Source organism: Poecilia reticulata, chromosome 13 (assembly GCF_904066995.2).
Source record: "Poecilia reticulata chromosome 13, P_reticulata-male-v2, whole genome shotgun sequence".
Taxonomy (NCBI): domain Eukaryota; kingdom Metazoa; phylum Chordata; class Actinopteri; order Cyprinodontiformes; family Poeciliidae; genus Poecilia; species Poecilia reticulata.
The window spans coordinates 26,000,696-26,017,755 of NC_088842.1; the positions used below are offsets into that span (position 1 = coordinate 26,000,696).

Consider the following 17,060-nt stretch of genomic DNA (forward strand, 5'->3'; position numbering starts at 1 on the left):
TATTGATACTAACACAGTATCCTGCACAGTGACCGCTGTCTAAAAAAGGCACAACTCATCACAAAGGACACTTCTCACCCTGGGTATTCTCTGTTTACACTGATGCCTTCAGGCAGACGATACAGAGCAATCAGAACAAGAACCAACCGATTCAGAGACAGTTTTTATCCTACAGCAATAACAAAACTAAATGCAATCAAATAACCATTAATCACTATGAATGATGTGTGTTAGAATGTAGTTATTCTTATTCTTATTTATTAGTTTTATCACCTACTTGTTATGTATTTTTTACAGTATATGTAAAGTGTGACACAAGTTTTTCTTTTTTTAGCATATGCACTGACTTACGGCAGTGCATATGCTAAAATTGACCAAAATATTTTTGGTCAATTCGTCCACCTTTAACGTTCAGCATGAGACAATAAATACAACCAAGAACCTGGTGAAAAAGAACCAAATTAGTTACAATTTGCTTATTCTGCTCATGTAAGATGAAAAAGCTGCTCCTCCTAAATAAACCTTTATAGTGACTCTGAATAGATACTGTGATAAAAGGCTACATGTTTTGGGTCGGTGGAAGTACTAGGTCGCTTGTAAAATATCCAAAAACCAATAATATGGATAATGACACATTGTACATGTTCTGTTTTCCCAGAATAAGAATCCCATTATCTTTGGAACATGTAAATCCGTTCGGTATGAGGTAAAGCATTGTTGGTCTTACAATACCTGAGTGGAGGAGAATCCTCCATAATAGTTTTGCTGAGTTGTCAACCACCGAACAATTGCTGAAGTGTAACCCAGGTCTTCAGCGGTGAGGGAGGAAGAGAGTTTGGCCAGCAGCACATAGGAGCTGATTTCCACAGACAGAGAGGCTGATGTCTCTGTTGCTGTCTGAGACCAGTGGATGAAACTTCCTAAAGCCAAACATCCATAAACTTCATGATTAAAGAGTTGTTCACTGTAATTAATTGATAATTCGCTTCCAATAACAACCTGACTTACCATCTTTGATGGCAACTGAGTCGAGGTGCTGCAGGAGATGATTTCTCGTTTCCATGTCTCCTGCCAGAGTGAAGACGTACGCCAGCAGAGCTGTAGTGTAGGTGTTGCTGAAGGTATTGATGGACTCTCTGAGGCAGGACAGGCTCTGTTTCACCACATGATCCTTTGAGAAAACAAAATGAATTTAAATGTCCTCTATAAACACAGCTATCACTTTTCTTCTCAAGTATTCTCTAAGTTGCTCAAATATCATCAATATATTACCATACAAACATGAGTCATTTATGTAAATGAATATTACAATTGGTTTTGTAAAAATGACAACAGATCAGATGGTGATCAAATTACTAATCCCTGGGACATTATGAGTGGACATGCACCCAGAAATTGTTGACCAGAAATCACTTTTAAGACTTTCAAGAAGAAATTATTTTTCTGTTTTCTTTTATAATTTAGAACATTAAGGTCATGTCAGCAATTTTTTCTAACCTCACAAATAATAAGTACCAAAGCCTAAAACAATCAAATTCTTCTTTTAATTGTTATCAAACACTAACACTTTTTTTAAATTTTGGTTTAAGACGATGCTTCAGTCTCATTTCCAGTCAGAATAAAGATGTTAGTTTGAATCTAAAGCTCTTAGAAGTGTGAATAAATTTGGCCTTGATGTTTTATTTGAACCTTTTAGTATAATTATGACACAATGTGGATTGGGAAAACAATCCTCAGCAATTTCAATCTGAATCATTTCTATGCTATCTTGTAACATCTTTTGGTTAAATTTTAATCAGGATAATTTTACAAATAAATAAAATACTATCTGCTTATAATCAAATAGGTAAATCGTAATTATAGGACTTTTTTTATCACAGGTTGGGATTTGACATCCATAAAAGTACATGATGTAAAGTAAAAGAGCAAAGATCTTTTCAAATTTACTTACATTGGAGGACATTTTCATTTCCAAAAAAGCAGCAGTTATGTAACCACTTAATGTAACTTCATCGGATACACCGCCCTGTGGAGATAAAGTATCACAAGGATTATGTTATCAAAGGGTATTCACCATTCAAAGGTAAGCAAAGTCATGTGGTAGTTTTACAGAGCCTGCATGTTTTTAAGCAACAGCTCCATACATCTGGCTTGGAAAATTAACTTTGGTTTCAGTATTTAGTTCTTTTCTGATTACGGTACTATAGCAGGCATTTGGCATGAAACATGCTAGTTCATAACATCGGGACTATATTATCCAACAACTATTGCACCCCAAATCTTCATTTGCATTATTGACAAAGCTGACACCAATTTTGTGATGATATATTCATCAGCAGTTTGTTCTAGGCATTAAAACTTAAAATTACTGTGAATTCTATCACAATAGTAAAAAGAGTTCAATCTTTTTATCTAAAGGACTTAACTGAAAAAGTTGTGAATAGTTACTAACATTTTTGGTTATTAGTTCATTTCTCATGCCACTTTCGCCTTTGAAAGCTTTAACATAACATTTTGGGACAAGGTTAAACACCCTAAATCTGTTCTTGTTCCATGTCACTGTGTCTGTAGCTAATTGTTTCTGGACTTTTAACATACTTTCATTCTGTTGTTAAAGAGTTTTCCTGACTGTTGAAAGCAGCCGGTGTCACGTTGCTTTCGTTTCAACCAAGTCTTTGACTGATCAAGTATTTCTGGGTCGATGTAGACAAAAGATTGAGCTTTGGAGAACGATCTCAGAACAAAAGCAGTCAGCCTGCGAAAAAGGAAGAAAAGAAATGTAGTACTGAGTAAAACTGATGGCATGATTAGAAAAAACAAAAAAAATTCTGAATTTAAACAGTATTAATGAATACATGAATTAACAAAAAAATATTAAATGAAAAAAAAAATTCCACATTTAAGGAGCATGTTTATTGTTGCGTATGATACACTAGGTCAAATAAAATAATATTCAAGCAGATAACTGGAGATAGCACATGGCAACGTTTATTCAGGAACGGGGAACTTCATCTTCCTCTTTGTTACATGTTCAGCTCACATCTCATTGTGCACAGCAACAGCGCCACCAATGGCAATTTGTTATATTGCTTTTATCTTCGCATTTATAACAGCCTCCAACACATAGGAGCATAATCATACCCAAAAATGTGCAACAATCTTAAATCTAGATGTTTGTTCTTTTCTGGAACACCACATTTATGTTGATAAAATACTCAGGGGGAGATTCCTCACTTTCCTTAGGTGTCAGTTTAATGACTTGTTCCGTGTAACTGCTGTGATTTGATTAATGTCAGAGTGTTCAGATTGGTTAAAGGTGTTCTCACCAGGTGTTTCCTGGTCCTGATCCAAATGTGCTATAAGCACCCTTGCTGTCTTTGTAGTTCAGCTGTCTCTGGTAGCCTGTAAGAACAGAAACAATTTTACACATGTAAAATATGAAGATGTCAACCTTCTAATTTCACTCGGCATGTTTCACATGTCTGAGCAGACTAATATTCAGAAATGAGAGATGACATGCAGCAAGACATAATGGTGCAGACTGAGCCGACAAATGAAGTGAAGCATTGACCATATATGCAAACATTTCAGGGCTGGTAAAATACAACTTGCACTTTTAATGCTTTTAATGTGCATCATTTTTAAGTGCTTTTTAAATGTTTTTTTAAGGAAAAATATACTTGGTCCATGTCTCACCAAAATACAAGACATTTACCGACTTACCGCTGGTTAAGAAGCTGAATGCCTTTTCCTTAATAGCTGGGGTTAGCTGCTGTGAATTTTGTAGATATTCAAGGATGTAGATGTTGGGAGCCAGTAGGGCCATGTTCTGCTCCCCGCATCCATACGGCATCTGCAGCAGGCCACCCAGGTTCTGCAGGGCGCGGCCCATAATGTCACCTGTGCAAAAACATACAAACAAAGCTCCCTCACTTGACTGACTATGACATATGTGTATTTAACTGAGTGAAAAATAATCAGCAGATTTAAAAACGTGTAAAGGTGCTTATGGTAGAACAGCAGTACGTGTGTTTAGTGAATAAAGCAGTTTACCCAGGACAGAGACAGCAACACGGCTCGATCCATCAATCACATTTCGAGGCAGCTGTAGCTCTGCTTCCTCAGTCAGAGCCTCTCCTGAGCTTACACAAAAAAATTTATCATTTATGAGTGATAAACCTTAACAGAAGGCCAGTTTTAAAACAAAGTAATAATAGACCTGGTCAGTAAATCATGAATGTTTCTTATATTGTCATTGATATACAACTAATACTGGAATATTGAAAGCTCCAGTATTAGATGTAAGGCAGATCTAAAGTTGAAGAAATGAAAGGAATTTTGTGACATAAAGTCCTTTCATGTCTTTGTGCGTTTGGATCAAGAATGTTGAATTCACAGTGTTCTGCTGTCAGGGTGTAGAATATTACCTTTGATGTAACATCACTCTTTCGTTTTATCTTTGTTTCCATATTAGTCAATTATTAGCCAAACTAATCAGAAACTAGGACAGGTCGTCAGTTTCACCTTTAATTTTCAAGCATCCAGCATGCCGAGGTGAATAATCCTGCGTTCCAGTTAACTCAGCAGTTGGAACTCAGAGTTGGGCTTGATGTCAGACCCAAGGTAACAGTGTTAACAGTTAAGAAGCTGGAATTTCAACATGGCGATGCCTATAGACATTGTCTGCAGTTACTCTTACAAATATCGTTTACTTTCAATAAGCAAACATCACTTTTTAATTTGCTCAGTGCGCATGGTATTGATTTTAGACACACTCTTAAAAAGCACTCAAACAAACAAAACAAAACAAACAAAGAGATATACACTTAAATGGATACAATCAAAACAAAAACAAACAGAACATAATCAATTGGTGTCACAATAAAAACAATGAAATTGTTTAACATATGTGGATTAGGGTACAGTAGGGAATAGGGAAGTTAGGAACTTAAGACAGCACATCTTCCTTCACCATTGAAATAAATTGCAGATGTACAACAATCTGAAGTGAATGCAAAAATGTTTACATCCTTTTGTGACAGTCTCACCTTTTGGACAAAGCAACCAGTTGTTCGTCTTTACTTCCTCAACTCCTTCAGCCTGGGAGAGAGGTATGAGTTAAAGCGTTAATTTTCAATGTTTTAAGAAGTCAATAATGATTTAGCTGATTTAATTTTTTTTTTTTTAAACGTTGTTTGTTTGTGCCAACCTTTACAATAAGAGGACGGGTTACAACATCAATGCGGCCTCTGTCTGGAACGCTCACAATCTCGTTGTCGCAAGAAGAGTGAGAAGGAATGGCCTCAGCAGTCACAGTCACATTCACAACCCCTAAAAAACACATCAGTTATTGACATTCTGTACTCTTTGTCAAGAATCAAATTTTTTAGGCTAAAGTGGATTTTCTTGAATTTGATCAGATTAAACAGTGGTTCCGAATGGGAACGGACACAAATTACACCTGTCTATTGACCTTCTATAATAACTCATATTTAAAGTTGTAAGAATAAAAACCTCATTCTCACCTAACACTGTGGGATTCATGGTCCAACTGAGGGTTTTCCGCTTGTTGGGACACAGACAGGATGTGTACTGGTCCCCAGAGAAGGGGGTGAGACTGTAATCTGAGGACGGGGCTGCATTTACTTTAATCTGTTAAAGAAAATACATTTGAAGCTCAGGACTCAGTGGATAAATCTGTCACTTTTACACTTTGTTACTTTGGTATGATAAATGCTTGTCCGGTGTTTTTTCCTTCTTTGTCTTGATTATGCTTTAAAATATTACTCATTCTATGCTGGTAAAGAAATGAAAACAGCTTTTTTTTGTTGTAATTTTAAAATGAGAGGTGAGTGTATAATTTGTATGCTTTCCCAGATCTCACCGTTAAAAGGTTATAGTTATGTTTTTACAACTCCCCACAAGCAGCTGTACAGAGTGAGTAGAGCATTTCTTAAAAACCCTAATAACAGGTCTGTCGGCAATAAGACAGTTTCAAGGGCTCTTCAGCAAAATGATATCATATGGCAACCTATTATGAAGCAAGCAACATTACATTTTGTCAAATGCCATCATCAAAATCATCAAGACAAGAATATACCTACCATAACTTGTTGTCACAGATTTCTTGGACAAAGAAATGTTTTTTAAAATAAATTACCCCTAAAAACTTTAATCACAGCTAAACTTTACACTGTCAGTAGAATTACTAAGAAGACGTCAGATGCTATAATAAACCCTCACCATGATGCATTTAGTCAGGTAGTTGAAGACGGTTGCCTTCAGCTCAAAGTTCTCCCCCCGGGTAATTGAGTAGGGCAGGGTGAGCTCCAGGAAGAAAGGCTGGAAGACAGTGAGCTTCTGACGAGGAGCCAAACCAAAACCTTGAGGGGACAAACAGAAAGTCTCCGTCTCCCAGGTGGTGATGGTGTCTGGGACAGTGAGGGACACATTCTTGGTTCCAGAAGATCTGGATCAACAGATACAGAAATGTATTGGGCTAAGCTTTAAATCACACTTAATTGTGATAAAGAATAATACTCAGATTATGGACAGCTTCTATCATCTACTCTATAATTCTCAGGTTCTAAGGAAAAACCTGCCACATATAAGAAAAAAAATAATGATTCTTCTCCTGTGAGCTCCCTACTCTGATCCTTCAGACTAGCCATCAGAAATTAGCAAACACCTGGTAGAATTGTACATCTACTAACCTCATAACACAAGCTACTTCTCAGTGCAAAGCTGGTTAAAAAAAACGAAAAATAAAAGAAAATTGTTAACGGATGGATAGAGGAGCAATGTTGTGATGACTTCCTGGAGGCGAGGCAGAGTTTCAGAAAGAGCACAAGCTTTTAAAGAGACAGAGGCTCAATTCTGTCATTAAATTACAAAATCAAAGTCATATTTGACATATATAGCATTTTCATAACAACTAAAGGAACAGTTACTTGATTGTGCTACAACATTGCATCCTGTGACTAGAAAATAAATAATACTACTGCCCCTTTAAGTTATCCACACAGGCCAGCGGGGCATCCAAGCACCCAAGAAAAGGATTTGGAGACATTAAAATGTTGTTTCCCAATTACGTCCTTACAGTTAAGCAGAAATGCAAACTGCTCATGTTAATTGAATAAAAATAAGTAGATGGGTGGACAATATGTCCATTGTATATGAGCTGAATTATTATTACCATTACTTCTAATGTCTCACCCTGTTTCCACGATGTCCCATATCCAGGTCTCAGGGAAAAAAGTGCGAACTGTTTCCACTGGTTGTGGAGCCATAGACCCTGCTTCACCACTCACACCCATTGGTATACTAGATCCTACTAATGGGACTTAAAAGAACCAGAAGAAAGAGAAACAGACTTGATTAAACAGTGGCACACTTTTTTCCCCCCTATTTTAGAGGTGAATTCAAAAACTGTCCTACTTGACAGCTCTGAAGTTATCACAACATACCATAATCATATTCTCTCCCCTTGAATTTGAGACATGTGGGTATGCTCATCAGCAAATTTGTTGCTGTTTTCAGTCCTACTCTCTACACAGTTTTAGACAAACAACAAAAAATACATAGAATAATACGTTTTAAATGACGTATATTTACCGTAATACGTTTTGTATTGTATGTTTGTTGTACATTTGGTACCTGGAAAACTGTATGGGCTTCCTCTGTTTCAGCAGGTGAAAAATATCTCTTCATCCTCACACTCCAGCATTTTCTGGGATCGTGGACCTTATATGGTATATATAATATTTTTCTGACAGGAAGCAACGCAAAAATCTGTGGAAAAAGATTATGGTTTAGAGCTGGGAAGTGTTCAGTAATTTTGCTTTGGGGAAAGAAGAGCTTAAGAGCTTCACTTTTATCTCGAAACATAACCATAGACAGTATGTCTCTGAAGGAGGCTAAATGTTGTTAGCTGTCACCCTGTCTTCATCCAGAGACTTTCCAGGCTCCTTGATGAGGACGCTCTGATCGATTGCACTGACGCCACACAGGGAGTCAGGCTGAGCCGTCAGCTGCAGCTTCATCTCCTCTCCTGGAACAGCCGGTGATGGAGAAAACTCCACCGACACCTGATGAGGACACAACATTTACACATACAGCTGGAACCAGACGTTTTCACACAAAGAATAAAATGCCACATCCAACTTTTTTTTTTCTCGCTGTCTAAAGTTAAATCTGACTAAACTTCTCCCATTTCTAGAATTAGCTAAATTACTTCTACCTGTTAAATGCCACAACATTGAGAGAAAGAATATGCCAGAGATTTAAATCAAAAATTTACATTCAGAATTATTAATGTCTCTTTAAGCCATAAGGGACAGACCAGATGATGATGTCATAACTTTGGAAGCTTCTTATAGGTTAACTGACACGTTTGAGTTAAGTGGAGGTACACCTGGGTGTATTTTAAGACCATATCTGAAACAAACTGCTTTATGGTTTGAAAAGTAAGAAAGAAAAAAAAATCAGCCAAGATAACAGGAACAAAATTGTGCAGCTACACATCTGGTTGATTTAGCAAATATCCATCCATCCATTTTCTTTACACCCTTGTCCCTTAGTGGGGTCTGGAGGGTTGCTGGTGCCTATCTCCAGCTATTGTTCAGGGCGAGAGGCGGGGTCACCCTGGACAGGTTGCCAGTCTGTCGCAGAGCATCACAGAGACAAACAATCATGCACACACAGACTCACACCTAGGGACAATTTGGAGAGGCCAATTAACCTGACAGTCATGTTTTTGGACTGTGGGAGGAAATCGGAGTACCCGGAGAAAACCCACGCATGCACAGGGAGAACATGCAAACTCCATGCAGAAAGACCGGCCTGGGAATCGAAGCCAGAACCTTCTTGCTGCAAGGCAACAGCTCTACCAACTGCGCCACTGTGCAGCCCAATTTAGCAAATATGTTTTTTTTTATTATTCTAACTGACCTAAAAGAAGATTTAACTTCAGACAGAAGAAAACAAGTGAATGTGTCTTTTTATTTGGTGTATCTAATTCAACTGTAACACTATTTACCCAATAAATTGTCTTATTCTAAATAAAAGTTTTATGTTGCAATGTAAAACAAGTGACGTGCTTAGCGCAAAATATGTTGCTTCTTTAGAAGTTAATATAAGGACTATATCATAATGCTGGTGGTGTCTTTTATATTTGGCACAGCTTGTTCTCTTATTTGCTGACCTTATTGCTGAAGCATTTTTCTGTTGAGAACTCGGCATTGTGAGCAATCACGTTCTGGTTGGAGAGGACAGAGTAGGCCACCACCTGGATCACAGGCGCCATGTCTGGAGACACATGCAGCTTGAAGGAGACCACGCCTTCATTCACTGGAAGAAAAAAATAACATCCAATTGTTAGACATGCTATGAGGGATTGCTGCATTTATCTGCTCTCTATGGACAAAATTAATTACATTTATAAATTCATTTCTTTGGATTTTTTCTGATCTAGTTGGGAAGAGTTTAAACCTGGATGATCAGTTCACAACTTTAAGATGTTGTTTTTCCTTTTCCATTTTGTCACCTGCTTATGTTTTGCCTTGGAAGCCCTTTAGCAGTGCTGACAAGGAACTGGTGTGTTCAATCAGCTTCAAGGGAAAAAAGAGCAAACCAGCTGTGTTTTCATCGACCATAAAATTTAGCAAATTGGAATTACGAAAGCAAATTTGCTTCATTGAAACATGGAAACTAAAACAAAAAACAAAAAAAAAACAAATTTTTCAATTAAAAGTTTTTTGCGCTATGTTGATTTTTTAATTTTTTTTTAAATCAAAAATTGTTTTATTTGGCACCGCCTTGGACAGTGCGCAGCTGGCTCTACCAAAGGTCTCACAACATTGCACACTTCATCAAAATTTTCCCTTAAAACTCCCCATATGCTACAAAGCAACTCCCAAGTGTAAGGGGTGTGTGGCTCCAATGACTAAATTAAATAGTTTCCACATAACTTGACATTTTCTTTTCTTTTTGGTGTGTATATTATGCTGCCATTTTGAGTCCAAAAGGTGTTTCTTTGCCCTCGAACCTCACACTAAAAATGACCATCCAAGCATTCTAAACTTAAAATCTGAAAAGTTTTGAATCCTTGAAGAGTCGGTCTTTACACACCTGGTTTATCTTCCACTTGAACTTGTGTTTGTCCTCCTCTGTCAATAGTTCCTCTATATAAAACCTGCGGATTTTTAGAGGAAATTAATGCAATGCATGGTTGTTATGCAAATAACAGGAATAATAAGAACAGCTGACTTGTTGGTGCTCTATTGAATTGAGCTGCTGACTATGTAAATCATTGGAGTCCAGCAAACTTCAATTCATGTTCAAGAAACCAGTTAAAGATGATTTAGCCTTTTGTAATCTGAACAGTTCTGAATACCAGTTAGTTTTGACCCCAAACCTAAGAAAAAAAAAAGTTTTTTCAGTGCCATTCTTCATCCCAGCATGCATCAAAGTTCAAAGTTTTAAAATGGCTTAGCCAAAGTTCAAAACTAAGTCTGATAAAAGTCTGTTGGGTCACTTTGAAGGAGTTTTGGAAAAGAGATGTCCTCACAGTATTGGAGGACTTTTGCCCAGTAATATAGCTCTGACTCCTAGCAAAGAACACTGAATGATGAAATTCATTAAAAGGTGTTTAGTTTAGATGTGAATAATCTACTCATCTGCTGTGAATCTAGTCCATGTGATTACAGGGTAACAGGTCTATTATAGGAACCCACATATCCCACAATTGAGATTCAGAAATTTGAGACTAGTCAAAGTCTTCTCATAGACATCACACTACAAAGCAACACCACAGGGTGGCTGGGCTCTCCCTTAGGGATAGGGTGAGAAGCTCGGTCATCCGGGAGGGACTCAGAGTAGAGCCGAGGCTCCTCCACGTCGAGAGGAGCCAGTTGAGGCTCGGGCATCTGGTAAGGATGCCTCCTGGACGCCTCCCTGGTGAGGTGTTCCGGGCACGTCCCACCGGGAGGAGGCCTCGGGGAAGACCCAGGACACGCTGGAGGGACTATGTCTCTCGGCTGGCCTGTGAACGCCTGGGGGTTCCCCCGGAGGAGCTGGAAGAAGTGGCTGGGGAGAGGGAAGTCTGGGCCTCCCTTCTTAGGCTGCTGCCCCCGCGACCCGACCCCAGATAAGCGGAAGAAAATGGATGGATGGATGGATAGATGGATGGATGGATGGATGGATGGATGGATGGATGGGTATAAAGAGAAGTATCATCCTAGGTTGAGCTATTAATTTTGTATAATTTAATTGAGCCATATGGTAATGTCATGACTATTGGTAAATTTAAATGGTTATATCAAAATTCAATTCTGTTGGTTTTTTTTTGTCTCTTTTGTGTCACATACTGTACAGGAACACTTTTACAGATCACAATGAAATACATTCTTTGACTACTTAGAAGAAGGTAATGCTGTGCTGAATTGAAAAAAAACAATGCTCTTAATACATTTTTTCCCATATCTCACAACTGTGTGAGAGTTGCTAAGCTTTGACTTGCAACTGTCAGCTATAATCAATTTTAAAACTCATTTAAAAATCTTCAGTGGTGATGACCAGAGAAACTACTCACCAGGTACATGATGTTCACAGATGTCTGTGATTCAAGCACAAAAGTGTAATTAATGGCGATTTCCACCTCTTTGTCACACAGAAGTGTTGCTTTGCTCTTTTCTATCTTCAATGAGCTGGTAGATTTTAGTTCAGCAGAGGGAGGTTGAAACTGCCAAACTACACGACGCTCTGAGGGAATGTAAGCCGTTCTACTCGGAGGGAACCTCAATCTTGGTAAACTGCTCACCTGATTATAGAAAAAAATATTATAGACAGATCTGATGGTGGTTGGAAGGTAAACTGAAATTGTGTTGTACTGTTTTTGTAGTGCACTATAAGTGCAAGTTGAGAGCCATGATTTACTTACACCAAATAAAATATCTCCAACATAAGTGTCTGTGCTGACAGTGAAAGTGGCAAAACCATTGGAGTCAGTTGTGAGGTTCTGCAGTAAACGTGAAGACCAAACATGACCCTCAATCAAGTACAGCGTCATGTTATTAATGGGCATCCCATTGAAGTGAACAGCCTTGACCTGTTGAAAGTACAATTTTGGAGTAAAAATAGTGTAATGGCCATTGTTCAGAAATGTAATACATTTCTTGTTGTTTTGATTTTTTGTCACATTTAAATGTTTCAGATTTAAACCAAATTTTAAAATGAAACATAGCTTGAGTAAATAGAGAATGCAGTTTTCAATTGATGATTCATTAAAGTAGAAATCTATCCAAAGGTTATCCTTGTCTGATATTAACATTTGTTTGATGGGCTAACATTTAAGTGTGACAAATAAGCGAAGCCCATGAAGTCTGTAAAGAGAGAAATATTTTTTTCACTGCTCTGAATTATTCTTACTTTTCCCTCCAAATTTGAGCCTTTGACATACATCTTGGGAAGATCAACAAAAGCCAGCTTTCCAATAACATATGAAAGTTGTATTTTCATCATTTGAGAGTGTGAAACACCTGAAAGTAAAAAAAAAAACAATGATATGATTGTCATATCTGAAGAATTATTCCGAAAAACTCTGCTTTAAAAAAGGAAGAGTCGAGTAGCTGGACTTACCTGTTCCCTCCTCTTCCACGGTGGCACTTATATCAAGTCTATTTTTTGCTAAGTTTGGTCTAATTTTGGTGAAACTTGACATTTTAAATTCAAATGTAGTACAGCCTGTTGTGTCCACCTAAAAAGTAAAAGTGAAGAAAAAAACAAGTTGAGATGAATACAACAAACGGTAGAAACAATTAGTTTAGACTGACGTTTTCTGTGAAATGACTGACTAACATCCTGGTCCAATCAGCAATAAAGAGATTAGAGTTTTTAACCTGTAATGTTTGTCTTTAGATTTAAATTATTGCATGCACATGTGAAAATTATTTGTCAATCTATTAATATTTGTTTTTAGCATTATTTATGTCGTGTGCATTTTTAGTATAGATACCTTTAGGTACAGTATACATGTGGCTAACTTTACCTGCTTTGTCATTGTCTCACAGGGAGGTGTTATCTGAAGCTCCTCTAGATTTCCAGACTGCTCAAGAGGTCGGCACACCTTCACTGTAACATTTCCTGGTACAGGCTGTCCGTATGTGTACCTGGTTAAATTGGAACAGATTCATCAACAAAGAATAACTGTATTATTATTTTTTTAAGTTCTGATATTTATTTACTAGAAAAAATGCATTACTTACTTTGAACACACTTTAGTTTCAAACTCTTTCTGCACAATACAGATTTCTTCTTTTACATTCATGTTTACATCAAATTTGGGCAAGACTGAACACATAAACGGTACATGTTACCAGGTAGATTTTAAGAGAAAAGATTTTCTTAAAAAAAGAAAAGATTCCTAACATACCATATTTCTCCACTTTGAAGGGGTGATAGTTCTTAAGTCCACCGACTGTCACTATGATGTTGTATGATCCTTCACGGGCTTCAGAGTTTAAGGAATATGAGAGCTGCAGTATTTTGGTGAATGTTTCATTGAGCCACTGTCCGATTCTGTTCTGTTTCGGATCCTGTTCGGTCAGATAAAAAACAATGAGAGACTATACATGTCAGATGACCTGTCAAGGCCCTTCAGGCATTTCAATGAGGGCTTATTTATTAAATTAATTATTTATTGGAGCTTCTAATAATAAATACAATACTGTATTTCAATTTCTTTTATAATTATTAATTAATTATTTTCTAATGAAGAAAAGCAACCAATCATTAGGCAATAACTCTCTGTTCCTTGGCAGAAAAACATCTCACAGCTGTCTGAGTCCCGCAACTAGAAAATGCACTTAAAAAGTTGAAAGTAAAACTGAAATATGTGGATAACAGGTATTATCTGCAATCCATACCTGTGGGGTAAAAAAGATCAAATACTTTGTTGTCTACATAAATGGAAATTTGACTTAAATAATCTGTCAGATTCCTCACATAAGAACAACACACAAACAACACAAACGTTCCTCAAAATGATTGGAAAAGAAAGCTAAAATGTGATCAACCCTGAGTTGATCACAGGGTAGATCAACCCTGTGATCAACCCAGGGTTGATCTACCCTGTTTCCTTCTAAACGCAGTTTAGAAGGAAACTGTGTTGTTTCCTTCTAATCGCAGAGCTGGATAGTTGCCATGAATGAAGAAATACCAGCTGTCGCAACAACAACAAAAACAAAAACAACTAAACCTACAGGTTAAGCAGTTTGTATTTTCTTACCTCTAGTTCAATGACCTCGTACTGTTGGACAAAGAGAGGAAAAAGAAAAGTCTGAGTCAAGCAAAAAAGAGAACAATATGGAAAGTTTCATTATCATTATCTGGTGCAAGTTATTCATTTTCATGCCTTAGAGTGACAGTCTCATTTGGTGATGTCGGACAAAGAAAGAAGCTGATTTTAGAAACCTGTTTCGAACAGCTATTGGCTCAAACTATTGATCGTTCAGCAGACTGATTGTAGACATTCCAGATCTTTAGTTAAGCAGCACACATGGCTACATCACCCTCACCAAATAATTTTAAAAAGAAAAACTATGAAGACACAATGAAAATGCTTCTGGCAGTAAACCAGGCTGGCCGGTGTAGCCATGAAGGTTTGAGATCAGAAACAACATTTTTTGAAAACGACTACCAGATTGGATACATTTCACATTCCCACGTCTTTTTTTAAATTATTTGAAACTATTTTGTCTTTGGACTCCTAATTGTGCATGTTTAAACATTAACATGACCCACTTCTAGGGGGTGTGCAGTATTTGAACAGTGATCAAATAAACCCTTTGATTTGTTTACATTCTACATGGATCTTTTTAACAATAATATTTAGCCACTTACCAGCTGATTTATTGGTCTGAACTTTGCATCCATTGAGACCACTCTGAAATGAACTACGAGAAGTTTTCAGATCATATGGATGTTTTAGGTGAACGGCATTAACTTGTCAAAGAGAACAATGATTGATACATTTTTTCTGGTAACCAAGTTACCTGTCTGTCCAGGGAGGTAGATCGGTTTGTCTGTTTGGATTAAGGTCATGGGTTGGTAGGTTTTGATTAGGACTTTCCTGACTTCTTCTGAGTAAAATGTGTTTCCTCGTACCTGCACCTCTAATGTCTGCACCTCTTCTTTTTTCACTAAAGGGATCTGTGTCAACAAAAATTTTGCAATGACGTGAAACATGAAACTCTTGCTCGTGACACAATGTTGTCTTTGAAATAATAGATATTTGCTTGTGATTGAAAAGCATGCAGTGCCAGGTTTTCTTGAAAGTTGACCTGAAACTGAATGCATTCAAGAAACTCCTCCGTAGAGGTCTTCTCAAGAAGGATGGTGTTGTTTTCTTGAGACCTCAAAGTGACGGTCATGGTCAGAGTCTCGTTGGGCTCCATGAGACTCGCACAGAATTTGGTCTGAGCTCCAGCTTCCAGGACAGCAGGAATCGTCACCATGTAATATCTGCAGACAGTGAACATGCAGCTGTAATTTCTGTGGTCTGAATCCTCTTGGGAGTGGAAAACTACCACAATTTACATTCAAATTAATTATAAATATATTTCTGAAATGTTCATATAAACTCACGGCTTGGCCAAGATTGGACCAACACATGTTGCACAAAAGAAGACCCACAGAATCCATGTCCACTTCTGGTTCCCAGGATGACCCATGTCTGACTGCACTGATCCTCTGAGCTACTATCTATCAAACAGCTGCAGATAACAAAACCCCCGCCTAACTTCACTCTCACAGTGCAAACCTTCTACACACCATGTGTGTTTCTCCTGCAGATATCTAGACAATAACCCATTCATAAATGTTACAAACAGATGTTTGCTTTGATCATTAGAGTAAATAGCAGATAAGAGAAGTTTAACATAGTTAAATTTACAAGTCAAATAAATTTACAAGTCAAATAAATATATTTGCAATTATGAAACTTGCAACCAAACTAAATTTAGTCTTTTAAATAAAAAAATGAGGGAACTGAACTTAAAGTGAAGTGAGAGCCAATCATCTGCATTTCTCTGTTTACTCTGCTCAGACATTGCAAAGTCAATGTGGCTGGAATTGTCTATGGGTCAATTATGAGACAGAAAACACATGAAAATGTTTGTTTCTTATTCTTTTACTGCTTTTAATTGTTTTGATTTTTCCATATAAATTAGTGAGTGGGTTATATAGGTGCACAGTTAGTAGCACTGCTGCCTTGCAGCAAGGGTTCGAATCCTGGCAGCGGTCTTTCTGCATGAAGTTTGCCTGTTCTCCCTGTGCATACGTGGGTTCTCTATGGGTACTCTGGCTTCCTTTTAAAAATACCTTATCAATCCCAAATGAAATTTAAAGGAAAAGTAAATGTTATGACTAAAACTATCCAAAACTATTCAAACAGTCATTATAGATGCTAATGGCTGTGGACAAGAAGGATCTCCTGTAGCTGTTGGTACTACAGCCAATCTGAGAAGCCTCTAACTGAAGACGTTCTGTTAAAGGACAGTGTCATAAAGGGGATACCCTGGGTGGTCCATTATGTCCTGCATTGCAGAGAGGTTCTAGAACAACCCCTATTATTATTATTATTATTATTATTATTATTATTATTATTATTATTATTATTATTATTATTATTATTATTATTATTATTATTTTAGCAAAGCCAAAAAACTTAGTATGGTGCAATTATTTAAACATACAACATTATGTAAAAAACGTTTTGCTACTTGTTGAGCAAGATCAGATTGAAGGTTTTCAAGTGGCCAAGATCAATTTTATTTATTTTAAATTATTTTTTAATTTCCTGCTGAATTGTTTGGATCCTGCTTTTACTAATCTGCATTTCTTCTGGTCGTGGAAATAACCTACTTTTTTTAATGTTTCTAAGTGAAAACTCTGAGATTAGAGTTAGCAAAGTTGTGCAACAGTGCCCTTTAAACAGGATCGAGAATTTGAGTTTGTTATGCAAACATTACGAGAACTGTGTAGAAAGAATAAATGCAGAGATG

General features: G+C 37.2%; 1 protein-coding gene across 3 annotated transcripts in view; it reads right to left on the reverse strand.

Annotated features, from left to right (window-relative positions):
- LOC103474953 (alpha-2-macroglobulin-like) overlaps positions 1–16,683 on the reverse strand; it is a 40,107-nt gene extending 23,424 nt beyond the window's left edge. For 2 of the 3 annotated variants that reach the window (XM_017308377.2, XM_008426247.3), the window contains exons 1-3: positions 15,643–15,743; positions 15,339–15,519; positions 15,051–15,207 (exon numbers count right to left, since the gene is read on the reverse strand). In XM_017308377.2, coding sequence (XP_017163866.1) covers positions 15,051–15,207; positions 15,339–15,519; positions 15,643–15,728 — 424 coding nt within the window. In that variant the 5' untranslated portion in view covers positions 15,729–15,743. Of the gene's footprint in view, positions 1–732; positions 921–1,008; positions 1,172–1,951; positions 2,027–2,598; positions 2,756–3,326; positions 3,403–3,723; positions 3,901–4,053; positions 4,138–5,048; positions 5,101–5,209; positions 5,332–5,525; positions 5,653–6,243; positions 6,470–7,215; positions 7,343–7,466; positions 7,549–7,656; positions 7,792–7,937; positions 8,088–9,202; positions 9,349–10,128; positions 10,193–11,590; positions 11,819–11,938; positions 12,107–12,426; positions 12,537–12,636; positions 12,755–13,045; positions 13,167–13,262; positions 13,348–13,429; positions 13,593–14,284; positions 14,306–14,898; positions 14,952–15,050; positions 15,208–15,338; positions 15,520–15,642 lie in introns of all 3 variants that reach the window. The other variant, XM_081614296.1, reaches the window with a different exon arrangement.
- Between the last annotated feature and the right edge of the window lie 377 nt (positions 16,684–17,060).